We start from the raw sequence: 27042 nt of genomic DNA, 5'->3' as shown, positions 1-27042 counted from the left end.
ACCACCACCAGCAACAGGCGGCCCGCAGAAGCTGGAACAAGATCACAGCACACCAGCTCGCCACCTCCCTGAGCCAGCACCCTCCTGCCAGCTCAGCGAACCCCAGCCAGGCCGCCGACAACCTCACGACGTGGATCAGCAACTGCGCGGACGAACTCGCGCCACTGAGGACCCCGCCTAGCAGACCCGGCAGCAAGAAGGCCCCATGGTTCACCGATGAACTCAAGACCTCCAAGAAGAACTGCCGAGCCCTCGAGAAAGTCTGGAAAAGGGAACCAACACCGGACAACAGGACCTCCTTCAAAATTGCCACCCGGAAACACCACCAGCTGATCCGCGCCGCCAAGAAAACAGCATTCAAGGACCGGCTGGACAACAACGCACACAACTGCAAGGAACTCTTCAGCATCGTGAAAGAGCTCTCCAACCCCAGCGCAGGAAACAACGACATCACCCCATCGCAAGACCTCTGCAACTCCCTCGCGTCATACTTCCACAACAAGATCGCGGACATACACAACAGCTTCAACAACCAACCAACGCACACCATGACCGATCAACCACCCCCCACCACCACCCTCCACGCCTGGACCCCGATCAGCACCGAAGACACCATCCGCACGGTGAACTCCATCCACTCCGGTTCACCGACCGACCCCTGCCCTCACCACGTCTTCAACAAGGCCGACGCCGTCATCGCACCCCACCTGCGAGACATCATCAACTCATCCTTCGACACCACCATCTTCCCGGAGAGCTGGAAACACGCCGAACTCAGCGCTCTACTCAAGAAACCAACAGCGGACCCCACCGACCTCAAGAATTACCGCCCCATCTCGCTCCTCCCGTTTCCAGCCAAAGTCATCGAGAAGACCGTCAACAAACAGATGGCCGCCTTCCTCGAGACGAACGGATCCCTCGACCCCTCACAGTCCGGCTTCCGAGCCAACCACAGCACCGAGACCGCCCTCATCGCCGCCACCGATGACATCCGAGCCCTGATGGACAATGGAGAAACAGCGGCCCTCATCCTCCTAGACCTCTCCGCAGCATTCGACACAGTCTGCCACCGCACCCTAGTACGACGCCTCGGCAACATCGGAATCCAGGACAAGGCGCTGGAATGGATCATCTCCTTCCTCGACGGAAGAACACAGAGAGTCCGCCTACCACCGTACAAGTCAGAGGCCTCCGACGTCATCTGCGGCGTCCCCCAAGGATCATCTCTGAGCCCCACCCTCTTCAACGTCTACATGAGCCCCCTCGCGGCCATCGTACGCAAACACAACCTCAGCATAATCTCCTACGCCGACGACACCCAGCTGATCCTCTCCCTGACCCACGACCCCGCCGCCGCCAGAGCCAACCTGCACGAAGGGATGAAAGAGGTAGCCGAGTGGATGACGACCAGCCGCCTGAAGCTGAACTCGGACAAGACGGAGGTCCTCATCCTGGGCTCCTCACCCTCCGCCTGGGACGACTCCTGGTGGCCTCCCGCCCTGGGCACCGCACCCAAACCGACAGACCATGCACGAAACCTGGGCTTCATCCTGGACTCCTCCCTCTCCATGACCAGGCAAGTCAACAACGTCTCCTCGTCGTGCTTCAACATCCTACGCATGCTACGGAAGATCTTCTGGTGGATCCCCACCGAGACAAGGAAGACCGTCACCCAGGCCCTCGTCACCAGCCGACTGGACTACGGCAACGCCCTCTACGCCGGTACAACCGCCAAGCTCCAGAAGAGACTCCAGCGGATCCAGAACGCCTCAGCCAGACTCATCCTCGACATCCCACGAACCAGCCACATCTCCGGACATCTGAGAGACCTTCACTGGCTCCCCGTCAACAAAAGAATCACCTTCCGCCTCCTCACCCACGCACACAAAGCCCTACACGACCAAGGCCCGAGCTACCTCAACAGTCGAGTCAACTTCTACGCTCCGAAACGCCACCTCCGATCAGCCAACCACGCCCTCGCCGCCGTCCCCCGCATCCGAAGAGCGACGACAGGAGGAAGGTCCTTCTCCTACCTGGCCGCCAAGACCTGGAACTCCCTCCCGACCGACCTGCGCCTGACCCAAGACCACCTCTCCTTCAGGAAGAAGCTGAAGACCTGGCTGTTCGAGCAGTAGCGGCACCCCCCACCCCCCCCCCCCCCAGCGCCTTGAGACCCTACGGGTATGTAGCGCGCTCTATAAGTGCCACTGATTGATTGATTGATTGATTGTTTTAAAAACAAAAATATATGTACAATACACTATAGCATACAGCATGGGGAAGGGTGTCAGCCCACTTTAGCCACTTTATAACTTCACTTTTAGTAATTGTATGTTGTTCTTCTACAAGGAGCATATCCAAACACAAGCAAGTATGTTTCTATTTTTTTCCTTCTAGTTTATTACTTTGATGTTCCCTTTGTGTTTATAGTCCGATGTGACAGCACAACACTTTATACCAGTGAGCCAGATGATGGAACAGGCCATATCCCACACCTTATAAGTGCCAATCTCTGGCCAATCCTGTTGAAATTTCCTTTTGGAGTGAACTTTATCTGACTGCTGGCATTTTACAGCATAATAGATTGTGTCCATTTGATATTGTTGTGCATTAAATTGTTGAAAGCTTCAATATAATACATTGGAATTCATAAGCACACAATTCTTCAGAACACATTTATTCTGGGCTCAATTTTCCAAATGGTTCTTTATTAAATATTGCCCAGGAAGAAAGCAATTGTTTATCATATCTAACTGACAGCGCTTGTAAGACTTCATTTCTTTCTTTCTTCTTTTTCATTTCCTTCTTTCAACCTATAATTTTTCTTTCATAAGTTCTTTTTTCTTTCAAGACTTCTGTTTTTATTTAATTCCTTCTTACCTCTTTCTTTCTTTCTTTTGTCTTTTTTCCATTCATTCCTTCCTTCCATTTTCTTTCATTCCTTCTTTCTTGCATTCCTTTTTTTAATCATTGTGTCATTCCTCCTTCCTTTCCGCTTTTTATTCTTTTGTTTCTTTTTTCTTTTTTGTGATTTTCTTTCTCTTTCATCCCATTTCTTCTTTCTTGCTTAACTTTTTTTATCAATTCCTTTTTTTTTGTTTGAATCTTTTTTTTGGGGTTTTTTACAATTTTGATGGTTCTGAGACTCAACACATCAGTACATGAAAAAAAATAATCAACGATGCCATGTGAATATGCAGCATGTAAGTATACTTCAACAAAAATCGTAACATTTCGGTTTGCCTTTGCTAGTTAGGACATGTCCACGCATATTCCAGAGGTTTACTAGGGAAGAACTAAATAACCCCGTGGTGGTGGATGGTCGTTTGGGGAGGCTGCATGCCGGTCTTATCACACTAATGAGACTATCGGCTGTGCGGATATGGCTTGCCGCTCATGGGTAGAAATTAATTCGTCCCTGTAGTGTGTGATGACTGATATCAGCCTGCTTATCATTGTGGATGTATGTTCCTCATCAACGGATGGTGTAACAGCCTGCCAACCCAGTCTTGCAAACAATTAACTATTGGGTTAAACTGGGGGAGAACAGGGAAGGGAGGGTGGGGGCTCTGTCTCCCGGTGTCTACAGGAACTAATATATCCATGTTATCATACCTTTAGTAGTGTGCGGAGGTGTGGGTGAGCATGCACGAGGTGAAGGTCGGGGTTTTATCAATTCCTTCTTTATTGATTTCTTTTTCTTTCATTCCTTCTTCCTTGCTTTCATTCTCTCCCCTCTTTCCTGCATTCATTCCATTTTCCTTCTTTCTTGCTTTCATTCCTTCTTTCCTTTATTCTGTTACCTCTTTTTCTTGATTTCTTTCCTTCTTTTTCTTATTTTCGTTCTTCTTTCTTTTATTTCTTATTCATTCTCTCTTTAAATCCTTTTTTCCTGCTTGCATTCTTCTTTCCTTCTTTCTTGGTTTCATTCATTTTTTCTGTCTTTCTATCCTATTTTATTCCTTCCTTCTTTCTGTATTTCTATCTTTCATTCTTTCTTATCTTATTTCTAGTCTTCCTTCTCCCTTGCCTTCTGTATTTCTTCACATAGTTCTTTCCTCCTTTCTTTCTTGCGTTTCTTCACTTGTTTCTTTCTTTTTTCTTGCCTTCCTTCTTTCTTTCATTTCATCTTTGTTCCTGCTTTCTTCTTTCTTTCTCTTTTTCCTTCATTGTTTTAGTCTTTTCTTTAATTCCTTTTCTTTCTTTCTTTTTCTTTTATTCCTTTCCCTTTTTCCTTTCATTCATTCTTCATTTATTTTTGTATTCCTTCTGTCCTTTTTTGTTTCATTGATTTATTTCTTCTTTCTTGCTTTCCTTTTCCATTCATTTTTCATTACTTTGTCATCCTTTTCATTCTTTCATTTCTTCTTTCCTTTTTTTAACTTTTTCTTCATTCTTTTATTTCTTCGTTCTTGTATTCTTTCTCTCTTGCATTCTGCCTTTCCTTTTTTCTTGATTTAATTCCGTTTTCCTTCTTTCTTGCTTTTATTTCTTACTTCTTATTTCCTTCTTTCTTGCTTTCATTCTTCTTTCTTGCTTTTATTCCCTCTCTTCTTCCTTTTCTCTTACCTTTTTTCTTGCTTTCTTTCTTCTTTCTTCTTTCGTATTTCTCTTTTATATTTCTTTCCTGCTTAATTCCATTTTTTATTCTTGCTTTCATTCCTTCTCTCTATCTTTCCATCTTTCATTCTTTCATTAATTTCTTTTTTCCTTTCCTTTCATTCATTCTTCATTTCTTTTGTATTCCTTCTGGTTTGTTTTTTTCATTGATTTATTCCTTCTTTTTCTTCTTTCTTGCTTTCCTTTTCCATTCCTTTTTCATTCCTTTTTTTATCCTTTTCATTTTTTATTTCTTCTTTCCTTTTTTATTAACTTTTTCTTTCATTTTTCTTCATTCTTTGATTCCTTCTTTCTTGTTTTCTTTCTCTCTTGCATTCTTTCTTTCCTTTTTCTTGATTTCATTCATTTTTCCTTCTTTCTTGCTTTTATTTATTTCTTATTTCCTTCTTTCTTGCTTTCATTCTTCTTTCTTGCTTTTATTCCCTCTGTTCTTCCTTTTCTCTTACCTTCTTTCTTGCTTTCTCTCTTGCATTCTTTCTTTCCTTTTTCTTGATTTCATTCATTTTTCCTTCTTTCTTGCTTTTATTTATTTCTTATTTCCTTCTTTCTTGCTTTCATTCTTCTTTCTTGCTTTTATTCCCTCTGTTCTTCCTTTTCTCTTACCTTCTTTCTTGCTTTCTTTCTTTTTTCTCTTTTATATTTCTTTCCTGCTTTAATTCAATTTTTTCTTCCTTGCTTTCATTCCTCCTCTCTACCTTTCCTTCTTTCATTTATGCATTCCTTTCCTTAATTGCTTTCCTTTTTTCATTTTCTATCTTCCTTCCTTTTCTTTCTTTCCTTCTTTATGTCTTACAGTCTTTCTTTGCTTCTTTCTTACCTTCTTTCTCAAAGGCATGAGGCTGGCAGTCAATGGCACACAAATTTACATTTGTGTGTCTGTGTTAGCCAAGAACATTTGATTTTACCAATATTATATATATGACTGAATTACTTATAGGGGGTTTCCATCACAATTCATCCATTTTTTGTGGTTGTGTCATTAACATTTTTCTCCAACGTAGTCGAGCATGCATAAAGGGCCAACATGTCAACCCACTTGAGCAATTGGCTGACTTCACTATGAGTTACAGCATGCTGCCTTTTCACAAGGAGCACATCTACACACAAAATAGTTCCCTTCAGTGGCAGGAATTACTATGGTAATGTTTGCTTTTTTAGTCAATTTGTTTAATTAGACTGACAACTGCCCGGCAGCTTTCCAAACAATAAAGTTTTGCAAAAGCTGTGACAAAACAAAATAACAATTTCCAAAAGGCTGTCAGATGCTGCCAAACCTATTAGCTTTGCTAATGCTTATTATTTTATGATAGGGGCCCAAAGTTTCTTGCATCAGCACTAGTGCCTGCCCATTTCATCAGTGAAATAGTCTTCAGATTTGGCCCAGGAATTTACTCAGCTCAGGGCATAAGTTATATCCAAGTCCAGAAGTTGTAGGGTGCCTGGGACCACGAGAGGACTCTGTAACTGTTTGGTGGCACTGTGTATGACTCTATCCAACACTTGCCTGCAGTAAACACAGCAAAGGTGTCATAGGCTCTAGTGCAATCACGTAAAATGGCTTCCTAACTGCTGTATGGAGAATAAAATATAGCAATTCGACTAGCTTTATTTCAACAATGCATGCCATAAAAGCATTGTTACATAAAATGAAGTATAAAATATAAAACGATCAATTAAAATATTTTAAAAGATTTGCAAATAAATGTAGAAGTCAGGTCACCCTGGTACATAAAAAGGCAAATTCATGACATAAAAGCAGCAGCAGGGGTAAGTACAGAAAAATAAAAACATTATTGAGTCTTTGGACAAAGCCAGGGCTCAGGAGCAGGATACTGGTATTACATCCAAGGGAAGGCATAGTTCCAAGTTCAATGATTTTCAATCAGAAGTTGTGATCTTATAGACCACATCCATCTCATGAATTTAGCTACCGGGATTGCGAAGCAGGGTGATGGATCAGTACAATAAATTCTCAGGGCGATGCTACTTTGTCTGGTGCCCAGGTTCTTGCAGGTCTGTGCAAACCATACCTTACGGGGCCCATCGTAAGCGGGGCAGACAAACAGCACATGGGGGTGGGTTTCTTCCTGGCCTTTGCAAATGGGGCAATTGTTGTCACCTGATGAGGCCCATTTAGCAGGGAAGGACTTTAATGGAAGGGAACCCACTCAATATTGGAAGTACAATTTGCAATCAAAGGGTTTTAGACTTGCGTCCCAGTAAGGTTGAAGACTTGGCCAGGATTAAAATGTAAAAAATCTCCCAGTCAGCATTGTACAGTCACTTGTTCTGATGGTCTTTCGTCCAACCAATTACCAGTCTTTTTCCTTCATTATTTCTCTTGATGGAAACATGGGTGCTAGATGGAGTTTCCCACAGGTTTGGCAATCCCATGCTAACCAGGACCCCTTTGATATCACGTAGCCAGCTAATTTTGCGGAAGTGGTCCGCCTCAATAACATCCCTGAGACCATCAGCAAAAGTGGCCAATTCCGGGGTGCACCAGATTCTGCGCCAATATAAGATAGGGCGTAGTCTAGCTAAGTATACCAGTGCTTTCCTGCCTAGGTCATTCAGCAAGGGTAGCACAGGAGTGCTTTGTGGTAGGCTGGTGATCATTCGGAGGAACCGGTTTTCTGCAGTGGAAAGCTGCGTTATTTTATCAAAGCCCCATACTTCTGGCCCATATAGGACCAAGATCACTACTTTTGAATCATAATTCTGCAACATCGGGTTGACCGGCATTGTCAGAGATGTTTTAAATTTGTTGTTTAGGGCACGGGCTAATTGGCGATGTTTCAGTGTCATAGTATCAATGTGGGCCTCCACCTCATTTTTTTCTCCATAGTGAGTCTTAAGTAGCTGAATGTGCCTACCTGTTCAAGGGATGCCCCATCCAAAATTATTCTACTCCTGAATGTTCTGTGTTGTTTAAAAGTCATAAACTTAGTTCTTGCTGCATTGATTTTTAGCCCTCGTAGAGAACAAAAATCTTTGAAGCGTAACTTTTGAAATAATAAGCATGTAGCTGGCAAACATTAAAATTGGGATCTTTTTACCTTTCTAAAATCAGAACATTAGTGAGAACAGTGGTTAGAAAATTAACAACTCCATTGATAAAAGGGAGAATAGTGTGGGGGCCATTACACACCCGTGTGGTGCTTCCTTTTCCATAGAAAAGGGATCTGTTACATTCCCCTTGGAGCTCCAACAAATCTGTGCAAAGTTGTTCTCATGAAGACAAACAATAAGAGAAAGCAAGTCTGTACGCATTCCCAGCTCCTGTAGCACCACCCAAAGTTTATTACGTGCAACCAGGTCGAAAGCTGACTTAAGATCGACAAAGGCAGCATATATACTGTCCATGCACACGACTACAGTCCACAAATATATTAAAATAGATTGGATGACATGATCTATAGTGCTAATATGAACTCGAAAGCCTGCCTGGAGTGGGCTTAAAATATCGTTCACATCTATTCACTCTTGTACCTTTGCCAAGACAAGGCGGGCTACCACCTTTTGGATGGAATCAATTAGGCTTATTGGCCTATAATTTCCTGCAAAGACCTGTCTCCCTTTTTGTATACTGGAATGATCTCCACCCCCCTACAGGAATCCCGGATGGGGGCACCATGGGCAATGGCATTTGCAAGTAACATTATATACCTGCTCCATTTGACCTTGTCGTATAAGAAGACATTGGCACGGATGTTGTAGATGCCTGGGGCTCTGCCCCCGCAATGTCGCTAAAGGCAGTTCTTACATCAGCTAGGTCAAAAACCTTGTCAGTTAAGTAAAAGTGGGTGGGGAAGGGCTCGCTATCCTTTTCATCATTATTGCTGTATTGTGTAGCAAAGTGTTTAGCCCAGGAGTCTGGTGCTATGTAGTATTGTGGGGGAAGTGAGTGTCCACCTCTGGCCCATTTTAGCAGGTTTCAGAAATAGTGAAGATTATTCCTGGTGCATGCAAGTTTAAGATCTTCCCATGTATTTTCATCCCATTTTTTGTAGCATTTTCCTGCACCTTCTTGTAGATTGTCCTGGTGTTCTGTCCCATGAGCATTAGCTGTGTGATCTCCCAGAAGCTTTTCCACTTGTTGCACATCTAAGAGTACCATGCTTAAGGAGTCAGAGAGGCTGCTGACAGTTACTTTAAGAGCTCTGATTTCCTGCACCAGGTCTGTTATCTGCAATGTAAGTGATCTGTGGGAGGGTTCCTTGGTAGGCAAGACGTTAGTATACTTTGGATGCCTGGCACTGCTATTGATATCCATACAATTTGAATTTCAAGCTGTATGCACCGATGATTAGATAATTCTTGTGTTATATGTGCTAGCCTCTTCACCCTTCCTGTGCGCCTGACTCCCTGATCTGATAGGAGTGTCCAGTGGACCAGAGTAGTCTAGGAGTGAGGAAGATCTGTTACTATGGGGGTTATCAGCCAAATCAGCCAGGAACACTGGCACTGTGTTGAACCCACTTGTGGGACTCTTAGGTGGTGCACTTGGGGCTTCTGATGGTGATTCTTGCTAGCTACCCTTTTGAACATGGATGGTATGCACCCTAGATGTGTGGGGCTTCTGGATACCTGTGGATTATTAAGGTTTAATGAGTAATCATTGGGGGTGGGTCAAGGAGTTCCTCACATTCAGATAATATGCTCCAGTACACCAGCCTCAGCGACCTTATTTAGGATCTGAACTTTCTTTTTCACTTTCTTCTTGTGGGCTTCTCCTAGGCCTCCCTCAGAAACTTTCTGCTTCCCCATTACAGATCAAGTTAGCAAAAGAGGAGAGAAGAAGCTAACCAACAGATAGCCTTTAGGAGGAATTCTCATATTATTTCGAGGATGCGTGGGCTAAAAACAGTACCTTTATTAGCGTGGATGTCAGGGCTCAGTCCTTTGGTGTAAAGTTTCCAGGGGGTGGCCCGGCCCTGCCTCTTCCGGGCTATGAGGAGCGCGGACAGGCCCGCCCTTGGCTTGGGCTCTGCCCGGGCACGTCCTGCGTGTGTCCCGCACAGCGGGCTTCGAGGCGCGGGAAGAGTGATGCGGCAGAAGCAGTGGAGCCTGGGAGCTGTGGTTGTGCCCCGGCTCGTCTGGTTAGCGACCCGCGCAGCGTTGCCTTGAGATGGCCTTTATGCGCCTCCAGGCGTGGGAAGAGTTGTACGGCAGAAGTGATGGACCCCAGGACACCCCCACGCCGCACGGCACACCAGCTGTAGGCGCGGCTCTGCCCCAGCACCACAGGTCCGTCCATGACCTCGGTGCCCCCTCACTGCTGCTTGCTCTTTTTCGCCCGTTTTGCCCATTTTTGCCCTTCTGTGCCTTCGTTATTGTATTGTATTTACTGTATTAGTGCTTTTCTTCTGTAATTAGGTTTTGTAGCGCTTCTTTTGTTACTGTACCCCTGGTGTGACCCCCCTCCGCTCCCCGCCTCCCGCCGCTGCTCCCTCGCAGCCCCGCCCCCTTTTCCTTTCTGTTCCCCCATTGTCCGCCCCGCTCTCGCCTGCCAGCTGCTCCTCCCTCCCACTTGGCCTTAAATGGAGCCTGCGCGGCATAGGCGAGTGTGACCTGACCCCAGGACACCCCCACGCCGCACGGCCCACTAGCTGTAGGTGCGTCTCTGCCCCAGCGCCACAGGTCCGTCCCTAACCTTGGTGCCCCCTCGCTGCTGCTCGCTCTTTTTCGCCCGTTTTGCTCGTTTTTGCCCTTCTGTGCCTTAGTTATTGTATTGTATTTACTGTATTAGTGCTTATCTTCTGCAATTAGGTTTTGTAGCGCTTCTTTTGTTACTGTACCCCTGGTGAGACCCCCCCTCCGCTCCCCTCTTCCCGCTGCTGCTCCCTCGCGGCCCCGCCCCCTTTTCCTTTCTGTTCCCACATTGGCCGCCCCGCTCCCGCTTCCCAGCTGCTACTCCCTCTCACTTCGCCTTAAATGGAGCCCGCGCGTACGCGCAGCGTTCACGCACAGCGGGCGCGCCGATTGTGCGCCAAAGGCGTGCCAAAGGCAAGCCCGTCTGCGCCCGTCCGCGCCTGGACCGCGCCCAGCGCCAGGACCCCTGGTCCTCAACGATGCCAGCGCACCCGACGGACCTACGACGCAGCCACCCTCCACGACTCAACACCGGCCAAAACGCCACCTGCTACCAAGCCACCCCGAGGCGCAGACACGGACCCTTCACCTGCCAAGCCTGCCACTTCACCTGCCTCCGAACCGGCACCGCACCCGCCAAGCCGAGCACCAGCAACAACCACCTCAAGTACATCCTGCTCAACACCCGCTCCGTCTACAGGCACTCCGTGGAACTCTGGAACCTCCTCGACACAACCTCACCAGACGTCGCCTTCCTCACGGAAACCTGGATGAACGCCTCTTCAGCCCCCGACATCGCCATAGCCATCCCGGAAGGCTACAAGATCACCCGGAGGGACTGCGTCAGCCAAACCGGAGGAGGCATCGCCATCGTCCACAGAAACACCATCCGCATCACGACCAACTCCGACGACACCCTCAACGCCGCCGAACACCTTCACTTCCAGATCCACACCGACACCAAGACCACCCTCAGAGGCACTCTCATCTACAGACCCCCGGGACCACGCACACAATTCAGCGAAGCCATCGCAGACTTCGTCAGCCCGCACGCCCTCACCTCCTCAGACTACATCCTCCTAGGGGACCTCAACTTCCACCTGGAGAACAACAAGGACTGCAACACCGCCGCCTTGCTGGACAACCTCGCCAACCTCGGACTCAAGCAACTGGTGAACACCCCCACCCACTACGCCGGCCACACGCTTGACCCCGTCTTCTCTTCCAGCAAGCACATCTCCTTCAGCCACTCCACCGGACTACACTGGACAGACCACAGCTGCGTCCACTTCAACTTCAGGAGAACCACGACCCACCACCACCCGCAACAAGTTCCCCACAGAAGCTTGAGCAAGATCACCGCCGACCAGCTCACCACCACCCTCAGCCAGAACCCGCCCATCAACACGACGGACCCCGACGAAGCAGCCCGCAACCTCACACTGTGGCTCACCAACTGCTCCGATGAACTCGCACCACTGAAGAACCCTCCCAGCAGACCCGGCAGCAGGAAAGCCTTGTGGTTTACCACCGACCTCAAAAACTCCAAGAAAACCTGCCGCACCCTTGAGAAAGCCTGGCACCACGACCAGACAACAGAAAACATGACAGCCCTCAAGAACGCCACCTGCAAACACCATCAGCTGATCCCCACCACCAAGAAGACTGCATTCAAAGAAAGACTGGACAACAACACCCACAACAACAAGGAGCTCTTCAGCATCGTCAAAGAGCTCTCCAATCCCAGCGCCTGCGACACTGACATCACTCCCTCGCAAGACCTCTGCGACGCTCTCGCCTCGTTCTTCCATCGCAAGGTCGCCGACATTCACAACAGCTTCGACGCACAAACCACGCACCCTACCGCCGAAACAGCGCCCCCAACCACCACCCTCTGCACCTGGACCCCTGTCAACACCACCCACGTGATGAACACCATCCACTCCGGCTCCCCCACCGACCCCTGCCCACACCACATCTTCAACAAAGCCGACTCCATCATCGCACCCCAACTCCGGAACATCATCAACAGCTCCTTCGCATCCGCCACCTACCCAGAGAGCTGGAAACATGCCGAGCTGAGCGCCCTCCTCAAGAAACCCACCGCGGACCCCACAGACCTGAAGAACTTCCGCCCCATCTCGCTCCTCCCCTTTCCAGCCAAAGTCATTGAGAAGACCGTCAACAGACAACTCTCCGCCTTCCTCGAGACCAACGGATCCCTCGACCCCTCACAGTCCGGCTTCTGAGCAAACCACAGCACCGAGACCGCCCTCATCGCAGCCACCGACGACATCAGGTCCCTGCTCGACAACGGGGAAACGGCTGCCCTCATCCTCCTGGACCTCTCAGCAGCCTTCGACATCGTCTGCCACCGCACCCTGATACAGCGCCTCAGCAACACAGGAATCCAAGGAGCGGCCCTGGAGTGGATCATCTCATTCCTCGCCGGAAGAACCCAGAGAGTCCACCTCCCCCGTTCCGATCCGCGGCCACCGAAGTCATCTGCGGCGTCTCGCAAGGATCCTCACTCAGCCCAACCCTCTTCAACGTCTACATGAGCCCTCTCGCAGGCATCGCCCGCCGACACAACCTCAACATCATCTCCTACGCCGATGACACCCAGCTGATCCTCTCCCTCACCAACGACCCCACCACCGCCAAAGCCAACCTCCAGGAAGGAATGAGAGACATCGCAGAATGGATGAAGATCAGCCGTCTGAAACTGAACTCAGACAAGACGGAAGTCCTCATCCTCGGACCATCTCCCTCCGCGTGGGATGACTCCTGGTGGCCCCCTGCCCTGGGCAGCGCACCCAAACCAACAGACCACGCACGCAACCTGGGCTTCATCCTGGACTCCTCCCTCACGATGACCAAGCAAGTGAACGCAGTCTCATCATCCTGCTTCAACACCCTGCGCATGCTCCGAAAGATCTTCCGATGGATCCCCACAGAAACCAGGAAGACGGTCACCCAGGCCCTCGTCACCAGCCGTCTGGACTACGGGAACACCCTCTATGCTGGAACCACAGCCAAACTCCAGAAAAGACTCCAGTGCATTCAGAACGCCTCAGCACGACTCATCCTGGACATCCCTCACCGCAGCCACATCTCTGCCCACCTGAAAGACCTGCACTGGTTCCCCGTCAACAAGAGGATCACGTTCAGACTCCTCACCCACGCACACAAGGCTCTCCACGACATTGGCCCGAAGTACCTCAACAGCCGCCTCTCTTTCGACACACCCACCCGCCAGCTCCGATCCGCCAGCCTCGCCCTCGCCTCCGTCCCACGAATTTGGAAGTCCACCGTTGGAGGAAGATCCTTCTCCTACCTGGCAGCCAAGACATGGAACTCCCTTCCAACTCACCTACGGCTGACCCTGGATCACCTCTCCTTCAGGAAACAACTCAAGACCTGGCTGTTCGAGCAATATCAACCCCCCCCCCCCCCCCCCCCTCAGCGCCTTGAGACCCTTACGGGTGAGTAGCGCGCTATACAAATTCTTGTGATTGATTAATTGATGGAGCCTTGGGGCTTTGGTCCATGCCCCGGCTCGTCTGGTTAGCGTCCCGTAAAATATAGCAGTCAAGGGGGTTCAGTTGGCCCCATCATTTCTCAGGGCACTGCTACAACTGTACCTGCAGCACCACTGATCGCCACGTCCTAGCTTGCCTGAGTACTGAAGCCTCCGCTCTTTGCTAAAAAGTTTTGGGGCTGTGAGGAATACAGTGCTTGGGCTAGCCTCCAGTGAATTCCAGAGGAAATACAATTACACTCTGAATGGTCTTCCTCCATGTTTGGTCAGTCTGTATTTGGCGAGGCTGCTGCCAAGAAGTTATAAACTGGAGTTTTCTGGATGTGTTGCAAGGTGGCACTAGGGCTACAGACAGAATATGTTCCCTCCCAGGCTTTGTGCAAATTGCACCACAGCTTGAACTTAATTCTTTGTTCATGTGGTGGGGGGAGAAAGACTTTGGTGAGGGTGTTTGATGCTCAAAGTCCTTAAAAATCAGGAAAACCCAGGAAATACAGTACATTTCCTTCTGAATCCTGAGCAGCATCAGCCGCTCCTCCATAGGTAGCTCAGTATAATCAATCTGGGGGTACTTCAGTTTCAATAGCACCAGGGTTCTGATGATTTTTACCCATTGACATAAGTCTGGGATCACAAGAAGTGCTAAAAAGGGAAAAGAATATAACAGAATGCTATCCAAATTGCAAGTCAAGCCCTGCCAGAAAGGGGGTGGAGTCACCAGGGGCGTAGACTTACAATCAACTTATACATTAATTCTTAAAAACTGGGCCCCCAAAGAAATTGCCAAAGGACAAATGAAACTGCCAAAAGGACACATGGCTAGTTTAAGTAAGGCACCTACTGAAGAGATCCTTATGTATCTATGAGGTTCCAGGGTATAATAGCAGTAAGATGCATCTGATGGTTAAGGCTGGAGAGATCTGTGTGCAGTCCAATCAAAGATTTGACATAGAAGATTGATGCTCCTGCTGCAAACTACAGCGTGAGCCATGCTGGTGACAGATTTGTATTTTATTTACATAGCTGAATGTGTTACTGCTTTTGTTTTTGTGGCATTGAATCAAGGTTTTAGGCTTCAGCAGTCTCCCAGGCAGGCTAAAGCTTAAAAAATGACTTTTAGGCAAGGCATTTGTTTTAGGGATAGCTGTAACTGAAAATAACAGACTTTCTTCATGTGACCTCTCTAGGTTGCTACTCTGAACACAAAGCATGCAAAGCGAGGGGATCCTTGAATATGTCCTAATGTTGGCAAAATGCACTGGGATCTCACTTACTAATAGCTGCCAGATAAAGTACCCTGCGGATACCCCACCTTTCCAGCACTGGTCATAAGTACTTCTTTAAGCATCCTGTCGTGAAAGGTATCTTCTTTGGCAATGGCATTTACACAAGGAGAAAATTATAATCTGCGGTTTCACACTTTTTACACGGCTTGCTTGGGTCCCCTATGTTAAGAAGTGGCTAGGAGTGTACTGACATTTGCAGCACTTGAATCCAGATTCTAATTTTTTGAGAAAATAATACACAATCTTATATAGTTGTTTCTCGAATTGGACTGCCCTGGAGCAATAGCATATTTCAGTCAGAGCTGACCTGGGTTTCAGCTACATATGAGAAAAAGTTGAAAAGTTAGAAGGCAATGATAACTCCTAGAAAGTCCAGACACAATCATTTAGAGGATGATATTATATTAATATAAACATGTTTTATGCAGCACTTCACACCCCACTTCTGTCTTTTCCAAGAACTTTAAATAACAGATGTTACTATAACTTCATTTAATGGCATTCACTTCAATAAATTCGAAAGTATGGACACTAAGGGGTCGATTCCGAATTGGAAAAAAAAACGCTCCGTACGACGATTCGGAGCACTTTTTAGCGGATCGGAATCGACCCCTATGTTAGCCTTACCCGAACCCTTATCTTCTGACATCACAGAAGATGTCAGAATGGACCATTTAGCACACTAAGCCATCACTAGGGGTTTTGAAGAAAACACACATCTCTTCTAGGGCTGTAATTGTTAACTCTTCCTTCTCGCCCAGAAGGTTCAGAAGGAACACAGAATGTGAGTGCCCTAGGTACAGGGACTCTGATAATAGTATGAAATGAAGAGGCCTTTCTCTCCTCTTCTAATGACTTGAACAACTGTATTGCAGACAATACAGAAGAAAGAGTTGTGGTCGAGTCAAAATCCCACACAAGTATCAGGTGCAGGAAAAATAAACGTAGACTAAGAGTGTTCAAGAGACACAAATAAACCTACAGATGCATCTCTTACAGTGCTGCAGATCCTGCAGCCAAGTACCTTTGGATTTCTATGGTGCACTTTGTAGAGTTTCAACCTTTTGGATCATCATCATGACATCATTCCCTCATCCTAGTGCAATCTAGTAAGTAGAGAGGACACTCCCCTTTGCACCACTCTTCCACATTTGGCCAGCCAAACTCCCACCCTGTGCCTTCCTGTAAATTACCATATTCCAGTGTCGAAGCTGGTTGGACAGCACCAGGAAACCACCATCATCGATGAGGAAACAGAGAAGATCCTGCAAAAGATAATCACAAACCGTGAGAGTGACAGAGATTGAGAGAGATGGAGTGTGGCAGTGTAAGAGAGTGTGCCGACCACATTACTCTAAAAGCATTTTTTTTTTATCATTAAGTGATATTGGGGTGAACCTTTTTGATAGAACTGAGTCTATAAACCCATCTCATTTGACAACCAGATCTTATTAACAAATCTCAAATTTTTACAATTTTTATGTTCTGGAACAATAATAGTTTACTCAAAATAGCTTAATAAAAAATATCGCCTGTAGACTAGAAACATATCAAACAAGTGCACGGAGAACATGGTTGATGAACAGACCAAATATAGAATAAATGACTAAATTTTCACACCCTACAATATATTTTAATTCCTGGTGATATCGTCTCGGGGTCATTTAACATGCGGTGCAGCAGATACCCCACTTTAAGTACAGTTCCAACAGCAACAATTGTCTCGAAAATAAACTGAGCTAATGCCTTATTGGCTAGCACTTCCCGAACAAGTCTTAATAAACTCGGCAGTCAGAACAGTCTTCCATCTACCCAAGACACCTGTTCTTCCATACTCCAGAAGCTTCACAGCTGAGTGGCAAACATATTGGCCGAATGTCCAGTATGAAAGAGGTACATTCTCTTTTGCCCATGTTTGTGGACCGGAAGAAATGGTTGGAACAGGTGAGTCTGTCAGTCTATGGGCATAGTGAAAGATTCAGGAAATAGTCCCCAGTTTTTATAAATGTAAACCTCAACGCCATTGGCGAGGATTGTTTGTTGAGATTTGGCAAGGTGAGCATTGCTAGAGAAATACACTTATTATTTGATAAATACAAACTTGGAGGGATTGCCGCAGACGTATTGTGCTACAAGAAACTTCATCCACGTGATTACATAATTAGAAAAGTGTATCTAATGCCTTCTTTTACAAGCATAATCACAATGAATTTCTATTCCCATGGAGACCAGAAGCAAAGTGGAGAAATGCAAATAGCACTCAAAAAGGTTTTATGAAGAAAATAATTCCATTTGTGAAAATGGTGTAGGTAATTTACTGTAGGACAACAAAACCAGGGTCCATATTTACAAGAGTTTATCACCACAGGAACATCACTTTTTATGACGTTGCTGTGGCGATAAACCCTCCACCTTATTTACAAGGCGGCATTAAGCACGTAAAGTGGCTTAACACCGCCTTGTGAATAAGGCTCCCTAACACGCAGCATTTAGTCTGAAAGGGTGGGCGTTCCGCCGCAACACCCATTGCTTTTTGACACTGCCCCCAATTTACAAGGGAGGCGTAGATATGAGGCAGTGCTAAAATTAAGACCAAATAAAACCTCGTGGCAAAACGAGGAGAAATTATTAATTTCTCCTCGTTTTTGCTGTTTCTATGTGTGCCGTATTGTGCAGCACACATAGAAATAGCAAATCACCATGAATGATTGTTCATCTGCAGGAAGGTAAACCTTCCTGCACATAAATAATCATTAAAAAATTGAAGATTAGCGACTCCAATATGTGCTGCACCATGCAGCACACATAGGAGTTATAAATCACCATTACTGATTGTTTATGTGCAGGAAGGGACATCTTCCTACTCATAAACAATCATTTACTCAATGCAGGAACCCTTGCAATATGCTGCAAGGGTGCATGCGTTGTCACTAGACAGCTGAATTTAGCACCAGCACTAGGGAAAACGCAGGGGTGCACTGTATCATTGTAAATACGGTGCATCCCTGCATTTTCAGAATGGCGGACCGCTGCATTAGCAATTTTGGCTTAATGCCGCACTCTGCCTTTCTCTTGTAAATATGCCCCCAGAGACTGATCTACTGCCTCTTATTGAACAGATGAACAATTATCAGTTGGCCCTAGATTGGGAGCAGGGATATCATGCAAAGATCTGCAATGCACAAAGTGGGTCCTGATCGACCCCAAGTAGATTTACTATTCTAACTCCACATCACCGTACCATGTAGATATATATATATATATTGCCAAGGTACATATATGTGGTGTTAGGTATGGAAAATCTTACTTACCTTTCGAAGTTTTGGATTAATATTTTGTCCTTGGCATCTGTCTCCCTCGATACTTGATATTCTGGCTTCGCTGTTCAGGATGCACACCGGTTTGGGAAAGTTGACATGATTTGGCCCTGCACCCTTGATTTAGATGGAGCATCACTTCTTCAAGAAGTAACTTTAATTACATGCACATTATAGGTGTGAGGTCTATATTTCCCCTGGCCACAAAACAACCTTTCCCCTAGTGTTTTGCATTAGGCTGATGTCACAAAACTTCCTCAGTCTGGTCTGAGATTTGGGAAAGCTTACAAAAAGCACATAGAATTATCTGATTCAGTATATTTATTTAAATAAACAGCAGAGGAGTGGAGTCATATGTGCTTCTAAAATCTAAAACTGAAGAAAAACAGAAAACAGGAGTGTATGTATCTGTGTGCAAAAAGGAAAGAGAGAGATGTTACACCCTTGAAGAATTTACACTCTTCAACTGCCATCACAGAGTGCCACAGAGCCATGATTGCTCTTGCAGCTAGCCCAGAATTTAGAAACCTCTGCACTGGTGCACTGCCCCCCGAGTTTATTCATGTAGCCATATCAACATCTGCTCTCTTCGGGCTGCTTTTGACCACAATATTTTGCTCAGAAATTAAATGATGGCCAAGAAAATTAGCTTGAGTAAAAGAATTGAAACTTGGATCTCATAACTAAACCTCTGGCCTCAGACTTGGCCTTATTTTGCTAAGGAATTTTGGATGACAACTATAATGTGCTACTATTGCTATAATGTGGAGTATACACAGAGTGGAAGTGGAGCTCAAACAAAATGCACGCTAAGAATTTTGGTTAAACCACGACCCACATTTCATGATGTACAATATCAGACATCCCTCCCAGTAGTCACAGTCCTTCTCACCTCTGACATGCAGACAGTTGGGGACTCAATTTAGGAAAGGGTCACATTGTAAAAATGTGTTCAGCATGCAGGTCTTAGCTACCTGTGCGTCGAGATGCTCTTACATTGGATTTCACATTATTTGCAAGTTGGTTGATGGACACAGGTTGGCTACCCAGTAAATACAAACATTAGAGGTCTTTTCTTCTGTACGGGTGTAGAACATAGATTTTTAGTGGCCAAGAGATACCACTTCCTAGATGGTGCATGAGTCCATGGGCAACCAGCCGCTACTTGGCTCATATTGTGTCAACCAATGTCTTTTACCCACTGATGGCCTGAGGCCTAACCTTACTATTGAGCCCAAAACTGAACAACAACACATTTCCTTTAGCACTTGACCCTCAGGATAGCAAAGTCGAGCAGTTCAAAGCTTACTCAGATAGGTGGTATGGAGTTAGAGATTTAGGATTGAACAAACCAACTAATACAAGTCGACAAAGCAATGTCCAGGCAGCTCTAAGTCTTTTGAATAGAAATTGTACTTTACTTAAATTACACAAAATGTTATACTATGCATAATGTTTCACAACCAACAAATTAAGTTGGCCACTCCTAATACCCTTCAGTGGTTACTTAGGGAGACAGGTTAGCTTCCAGCGGCACAGCTTAATACGTTGATTATTCACTAAGGTTTCCCTTCGAAGGACTGTGGGATTTGGGAAGTCCAAGGAGGACAACTAGCTTGGTTATGGATCAGTTCTGGCAATTCTCCCCTTCCCGTTAGTATGGGATTCACTCCCACCTTTTGGTTCCCTTCGGCAGCATAGTCTCTTTTTCGTCAGTTTGATTGCTCAAATGGGCAGGCACTGCCAGTACTTTTCTGACATTTTGGCAGGGCAACACTGCTGGACATGGTGTGAACTGTATGGCTCATGGAAACCAGATGGCAAACAATTTGGCCTGGCTCAGCTGACTAGAGTACAAGCAGTGTCTATAATGCCAGCACTTATGTTTCAGGTGAGGATAGGTAGTGGTGTTACCCATTGACGAGATTCTGGTGGAAAAATAACAACAGAAGAGTGCTACTTGGTAAGAAACACAGAGGTAACTGAGCACAAGGAGTCAACAACACCAATTAGGTTTGTTTAGAAAGCCCTCACTCACCGACCTGGTCGGTGACATGCTTCATCATCGGGCCCCACTGGGTGTGACCGAATGTCACCCCAGTGTGCTTCAACGCCAGATTTACTGCGGAGCGGGTCATGTGAAGGTGTGGAGGCTAGGTGACAAATTTACGTGGATAGTCGAGACGCGGTCTGGAGGGCTGGTCAGGTTTACACACAGGTGCCTGGCGTCGTGGGCGATGTGCCAAATACGCCATCACCCCCCTCCCGCAGTCTATGGGGTGAAATTTTCTCTCCTTCTAAGTGCATCTAATTTTTGAGTCTCTGACCCTGAGACCAGAAGGGCTATGCCTCCCGTTTTTTAATCGGTGAAGCCCCCTTTACATTACACTTCGACAGATATATTTTTACTTTCACGTCCCTTGGTAGGGTGGGCCTTAGCGTGCCCATACCGCCGGGGTTTAATCACTTTAGGTCCTGACGAATGCCAGGTTAACTACACCAACATTGGCAGAAACATGTTGACCGTTCACTATCACGTAATGTTATTGGAAACAGGCCATCCAATTTAGTTGACCTTGTTTACCAACACATTTTTTAATATGTCCTTGTGATCAACCATTAAATCAATTTTTGATACACACAAGCCATTTTTAATTCACCACATCACTCTATCCACGTAAATTTGTCACCTAGCCTCCACACCTTCACATGACCCACTCCGCAGTAAATCTGGCGTTGAAGCACACTGGGGTGACATTCGGTCACACCCAGTGGGGCCCGATGATGAAGCATGTCACGGACCAGGTCGGTGAGTGAGGGCTTTCTAAACAAACCTAATTGGTGTTGTTGACTCCTTGTGCTCAGTTACCTCTGTGTTTCTTACCAAGTAGCACTCTTCTGTTGTTATTTTTCTAGTTATAGTGGGGACTAACAGTGTTCGGTCTGCCCTACCTCTCTTTTTGTTGATTTGAAATTCTGGTGGAGTCACGGTGTTCACAGCTCAGGGTAGCCTAGGCTTAGAAGCTTCCTCATTCCAAAACACAAACTCCACAACTCTACCAAGCTCTGTGCCCTGCCTTTATGAGTACTTAGATCCTGATGTATGCCACTCTATCACTGTGGTTCTCCTCAAACACTCAGGCTTATTTTTGTAAGGACCGCAGAAAGTTAGCTTTCTTTAGCACCTCGTGGCTTGGGTGTCGCAATTAAAATCTTGGCACTCAGGTTAGAAGTTTCTGTTTCATATTTGTACTACAATTGCAGACAATAATAGTGTATTTCAATTGGAAGCCCTGAGACTGATTTGGAACAGTTCTGTTCCTCTTGCTTATTCCTCCCAAACTGGTGCAGCCAACATCTTTGTTACAAGAGCTAGCAGGAAGGAGAGGTGCAGCTAGGACGGTCTCTTTGGAAGAGACCCAGAACAAGGGTACAAAAAAGGGAAGCTGTCCCATCTTTCTACTTGTTACTCTGTGAGAGATAGTTGTTCCAATAAACAATCCGGGTTCAGAGTAGGACCCATTACCAAGTCCACCCTCATGGGAGTCACAGAACATCTCAGGGAGTTCCTAGATGAGGGCGAGACAGCAGCACTGATTCCACTCGATCTCAGCTCCGCCTTAGATACTGTGCCCCATGAAAGACTCCTAGGGAGACTGACAGAAGTGAGGATCAAGGGAAAGGCTTTGACTTGGCTACCCTCCTTCCTGAAGGATTGTACCTTCCAGGTTTCCTCAAGCAGCGCTTCATCCATTGATCTTGATTTGGCCTCTGGGGTCCGTCAGAGATCAGCTCTAAGCCCAGCACTTTTTAATATCTATGTGCACCCCCTGGCCGAACTAGTAGAGCACTGGGGTCTCACCTTTTGTTCCTATGCTGTTGACATGCAAATCATCTTTTCATTTTCATCCACTCAGGATCACAGCTCAGTGTCTTTGAAGTTCTGTCTGGCGCAAATCGCCTCATGGATGAATAACTCGCTGAAACTGAATGGTGGCAAACAGAGGTGTTAATCCTAGGAGGGAACGCGAGCCTCCTGGGGACCACAGCATTGGCCAGCGGTGCTGGGTGATATCCCTACCCCGCTTCCAAAGTCAAGAACTTAGGCTTCTTGGTAGACAATAAGCTCTCCATGAAGCCACAAGTGGCAAAGGTATCAGGAACCTGCTTTACACTTTGAAATGGCTATGGAAATTAATTGGGATTCTTCCTATATCTGCCCAAAGAACTGTGATCCAGGCTCTGATTCTATCTCGCCTGGACTAGGGTAACATCCTCTTCCTGGGGGCTGACAAAGTTTGCATCAGACCCATGCAGGTAGTGAAGAATGTGGCCACAAGGCTGATTTATCGACTGCCAAAACATGCCTCGGTTACATCTCTGTGCTATGAGCTTCACTGGCAAGAGGTTGAAAAAACGTGTCCAAATTAAGACTTTGTGTTATGTCGCCAAAGCAAGGGCAAGGATTGCCTCAGTCCATATCAATGGCACGATAAAACCACATCAGCCCACCTGCTGTCTGCATTCCAGCAACTTCTCCTGTGCACTATCCCTAAGAGTCAACGTTCTCGCATGAGAGGTTGATGCTTTACATTCCTCTGTCTTAAGGTTTGGAACAATCTGCGGTCTTGCACATCGTTGCCACTTTGTGCCTGTTTAGAATCACCCGAGCTGGGAGAATCTTTTTCTGTTGCTAAAGGGTCAGAACACCCCGGGTAGGTAGCTGTTTGCGCTGTGTAAGCATTTTAACATAACAGAACAATGGGCCAGAAAAGGGCAAGAGAAATCTCCTAACATCAAAGGGGCACCTGACTCATCTCCTCCCCACCCAAATGTATGTCACACTACATAGGATCCCTGGAATGCCTGGAGGTACCCTGCAGTTCTCATCTGCTGTATAGGCTCTTGCCAGTCCACCAACTTAGGTACTACTTGGAAGTGAAACAGAAACTTTCCATTCTGGGTATGGTATTATCTTTCTCCCATGCTCCATACATGCATCCTCGACACAAGAAGAAAGGTATACACATGCAACACTCATGCCCAACATGGATGGGTAAAGAACGTGGTTGCAGGAACAGGCACACCAATTTAAAATGATGTAAGAGACCAGTAGGCAATAAAGGTCAGCAGTGTCACTATAAACTGTTTTGCTGCCAGCACACTCAGGGCCATATTATCAAGAAAGGGCGGTACATTATCGCCGCTTTTATTGGCAGGAAACTGCCGCTCAAGCGTCGATAATGGGCTTGATAATATGCCCTTGTGAATTCCCATAGAAGCCCAGGTTCTGGTGTTAACCTGGGCTTCTATGGAAATTCACAAGGGCATATTATCAAGCCCATTATCGCCACTTTAGCGGCAGTTTCCTGCCGATAAAAACGGCGATAATGTACAGCCCTTTCTTGATAATATGGCCCGCAGTCCTTAACATCCCGGCTAGTTGAACAAAGTCTCAGTTGTTAGAGGTTGTTCATTGTGTGTCCCTCCAGACCAAAGAAATCCTTGCTGGGTCTCAATTTGCGTTACAAATGCATCCAGCACACAACATGATTATCCCTTGTGCTGAGGTAGTGGTCAAACATGTACAGCTTTCTATGATGAACATAGGTGGGGGTGCATGTTCTTGGGAGCCATTTAGGGGACCTTTCTCTGTCACAACAGTGAGTATGACACTGGGAATGTCGACAAGTGCAAACCTTAGTGTTCCGCATTCAGCGAAGCAACTTGATTGAAATAGTTTTTCCTCTTGTATCAGTCCCATCCATCCACCAACCTGTTGTACAGATTATATACTTATGCAGTAATACATCTGTTATCTTCTTAAATTGAACTCTTATTACAGAACTTGAACTATAACTTGCATTAGAATGCCTTATGATGTCTCCGGTCTGCAATGTTGGATGTAGATTACATTTCCTTTTTCATGTCTATGTACAAATCAGGTTAAGTAATGGTTAATAGAAGCTCAGTCATAAAAGACCATTCTGATTGCCCGTTTGACTGGGGTTATTTCCTTCATTTTAGCAGCATTCACTGTTCCATATTCCGCTCTATGTATCTGTCAAGGAGGTATATGACCTGTAGTAACAATTGAGCATGCACCTAACTAGTATGATATATATGTGTTTGATACTAGCTTGACGTTTGCTGATTGTTATGTAGGGAGAGGGGTTGCATAGTGGCCAGAGCAGCTGACTCCAGAGCTCGGGGCTCACAGTTCGATCGCCGGCGGCAGCTCAGCTCAGCACCATGTGACTATAGGCAATCGTTCACTTAGACAGCGCCCAGCGCCTTGAAACCCATATGGGGTGATTAGTTCGCGCTTTACAAATATCGGATTTATTTATTTTATTTACCTGAGTAATGTAGTGTAAATAAACAAAAAAAGGCTACCCAAGATAGACAGCATCATATACTGCCACATTGGTAGTGGGCAAGAAAAGCGTTGCATGCACACTCTATCAGTGCTAGATTTTTACAGGTGGTGGGCATAGGAACTCATTTTTGGGACCAGGACCGTTTTTTTCGTGATCAGACTTTGACCCAAAGCAAGAGAGAGAAAGGCAAAAAAGTAGAAACAGAAAGACAGGTATATAGTGACAAAGTGTGAAAGCAGGAATTTGAACGAATCTACAAGAGGCAGATAAAAAGAAAAGAAGGGTTGGGTAGAGTGGTAAAAGAAAGGCAAAAGGTGGGATTAGGACTAGTTCGTGATGGCATTCAGCAACCCCAGCATTTGACAGTGCCAGGTCCGAGACCCTAAGAAAAACCCGGGAAACTTGCACTTAACTTACTATTTTTTGTTTTATTTAATCATTTTTGTAAATTAAGCACTGCCATGGGCCTATCCTCTGTCCAGCAACCTGTTCCTTAACAGGCACGCGGATTCAGAAAGTGGGAACCTGTGATAATAACCCTGTGGATGAGGAAGAGAATGTAAAAACTCCTACAAATTGAAGTATAATAATTGATGTGGAGAAATGACAGAAAAATACACAATTGTAAATAATAAAACTATGACTGACAGATAGCAACATGCTTACCTCACTGTTGACATCACAGTCCATCTCACAGCTTGTGGAAGGTCCACACTGCAGAACAAAAACAGAAGCAAAAACTTACAGACCACAATAACACACTGTGCCCTTCAGAAAAGCTGGTAATTGTGTTCCTGAATTTAGGAAGACATCATGGTGCATTTATTTACCAACCCAGGGTTATTTATGGAGCCACGACTGAAGCAACTTATTAATCAATGCTTCACCCCTCAGGGTTCTCAGTGTCATACAAAACAAAGCATTAAAAAGAAGACAGACTAATACAAAAAACGTTACCTATGGCTCAAGGATTTGGGTGTGACTACAGGTTCTAGGCATTGCACAAAGAGCAACATTAGCACAATTATGGCTATTTAACGCATCCCTATGACTGATAACCAAATCTTGTTTCCACAACTGTCACAGTGATCAAAAACAATGGCTACTATTAACCCATGTAAATTATGTTTGATGTTCGATGATTGGCAGCACTAACATTCCTATCAGAAATGTTGAACATAGCAAGTGAGGTGTTCACAGGGGACAGATATGTGGTATTTAACACAGGAGAACGAACAGGGTTGGGTCCCTTGGCAGAGACAAACCGGCATCTATTAGATGAAAGAATATAAAAGCATCAAGTGTATTATTTACAGCAGAGTCAAATTAATCTAATGCCTAGCAGAACGAACACAAATTAATTGTACATATTTCCAGCAGAGGTGTTCATGGTTTGCATCAAGTTGGATAATTTATAATTTAAACACTTCAAGGAGCAAATTTCCTTTCAGTGGTAGTTTGAAATCTTGTTGAGGGGAATGACCCAAATGTCGGGTTGAAGGGAAATCCATTGTTTACGCCCAAAAAGGCAGAAGGCCTGGAATCTTGAGCAGCACTGTGTGATTTTGGTACAGATAGAAGGAGTGGAGCTTAGATTCTGAGTTGAGATGTCCGAGAGGTACTCAGTGGCCAGGCCTTTACTTTTACTTATCTGAATGCCAGTGCTGGTACTATCCATATTGGATGTATGTCATGACAACGCGGGCTTTACCCCGCGCTGCCATTACAACGCATCCATTACAACGCAAGTCGTTACAACGACTTGCGCTGTAGGCGCTGGGTTGTGGAATAGTTTAATTTTCTATTCCAACTTCAGCCCACGTAACAGTTGGGAAGGTGTTGGAATAGAAAATAAAACTATTCCTTTACCAAGAGCGCCCTCCAGCGCAAGTCGTTGTAACGACTTGCGTTGTGATGGCAGCGTCGTAATGGCAGCGCGGTGTAAAGCCTGCGTTGTCATGTCTGTCTCCCATCCACATTCCCTGTACTTCATGGTATTCATGGTGATGGTATGTAGAGGTGGGAGTGTGTGTAGGAACATTGTACTGAGTTTGGGTAGCATAGTTTGCAAGCTTTTCTAGTGGTGCTTAGGCAATATTGGTGAGTCATTCAGAAGTACTAGTACAGTAATCAGGCCTACTGAGACTTGGTAGGAAAATATGGAATGTCATGAGTGAGCAGATCTTGTATATGTTGAGTGGTTGTATGACTTAACAACTACTGCCTAAACCACGACTTCTTTTACAACGAAGGCTAAACCACGACTTTTTCTTAACCACTACATTTTTAACCACTACTCCCTA

The 27042-nt window shown here is 45.9% G+C and overlaps 1 protein-coding gene across 1 annotated transcript in view; it reads right to left on the bottom strand.

Moving 5' to 3' along the window:
• The window catches only part of CACNA2D2 (calcium voltage-gated channel auxiliary subunit alpha2delta 2), a 1696410-nt gene that overhangs the window by 100878 nt on the left and 1568490 nt on the right, over positions 1–27042 (bottom strand). Inside the window, exons 31-32 of the mRNA XM_078661304.1 lie at positions 25406–25453; positions 16236–16307 (exon numbers count right to left, since the gene is read on the bottom strand). Of these exons, the coding sequence (XP_078517430.1) occupies positions 16236–16307; positions 25406–25453 (120 nt within the window). The remainder of the gene's footprint in view (positions 1–16235; positions 16308–25405; positions 25454–27042) is intronic.

Source organism: Lissotriton helveticus, chromosome 9 (genome assembly GCF_964261635.1).
Source record: "Lissotriton helveticus chromosome 9, aLisHel1.1, whole genome shotgun sequence".
NCBI lineage: Eukaryota > Metazoa > Chordata > Amphibia > Caudata > Salamandridae > Lissotriton > Lissotriton helveticus.
This window is presented reverse-complemented; position numbering and strand designations above follow the sequence as displayed.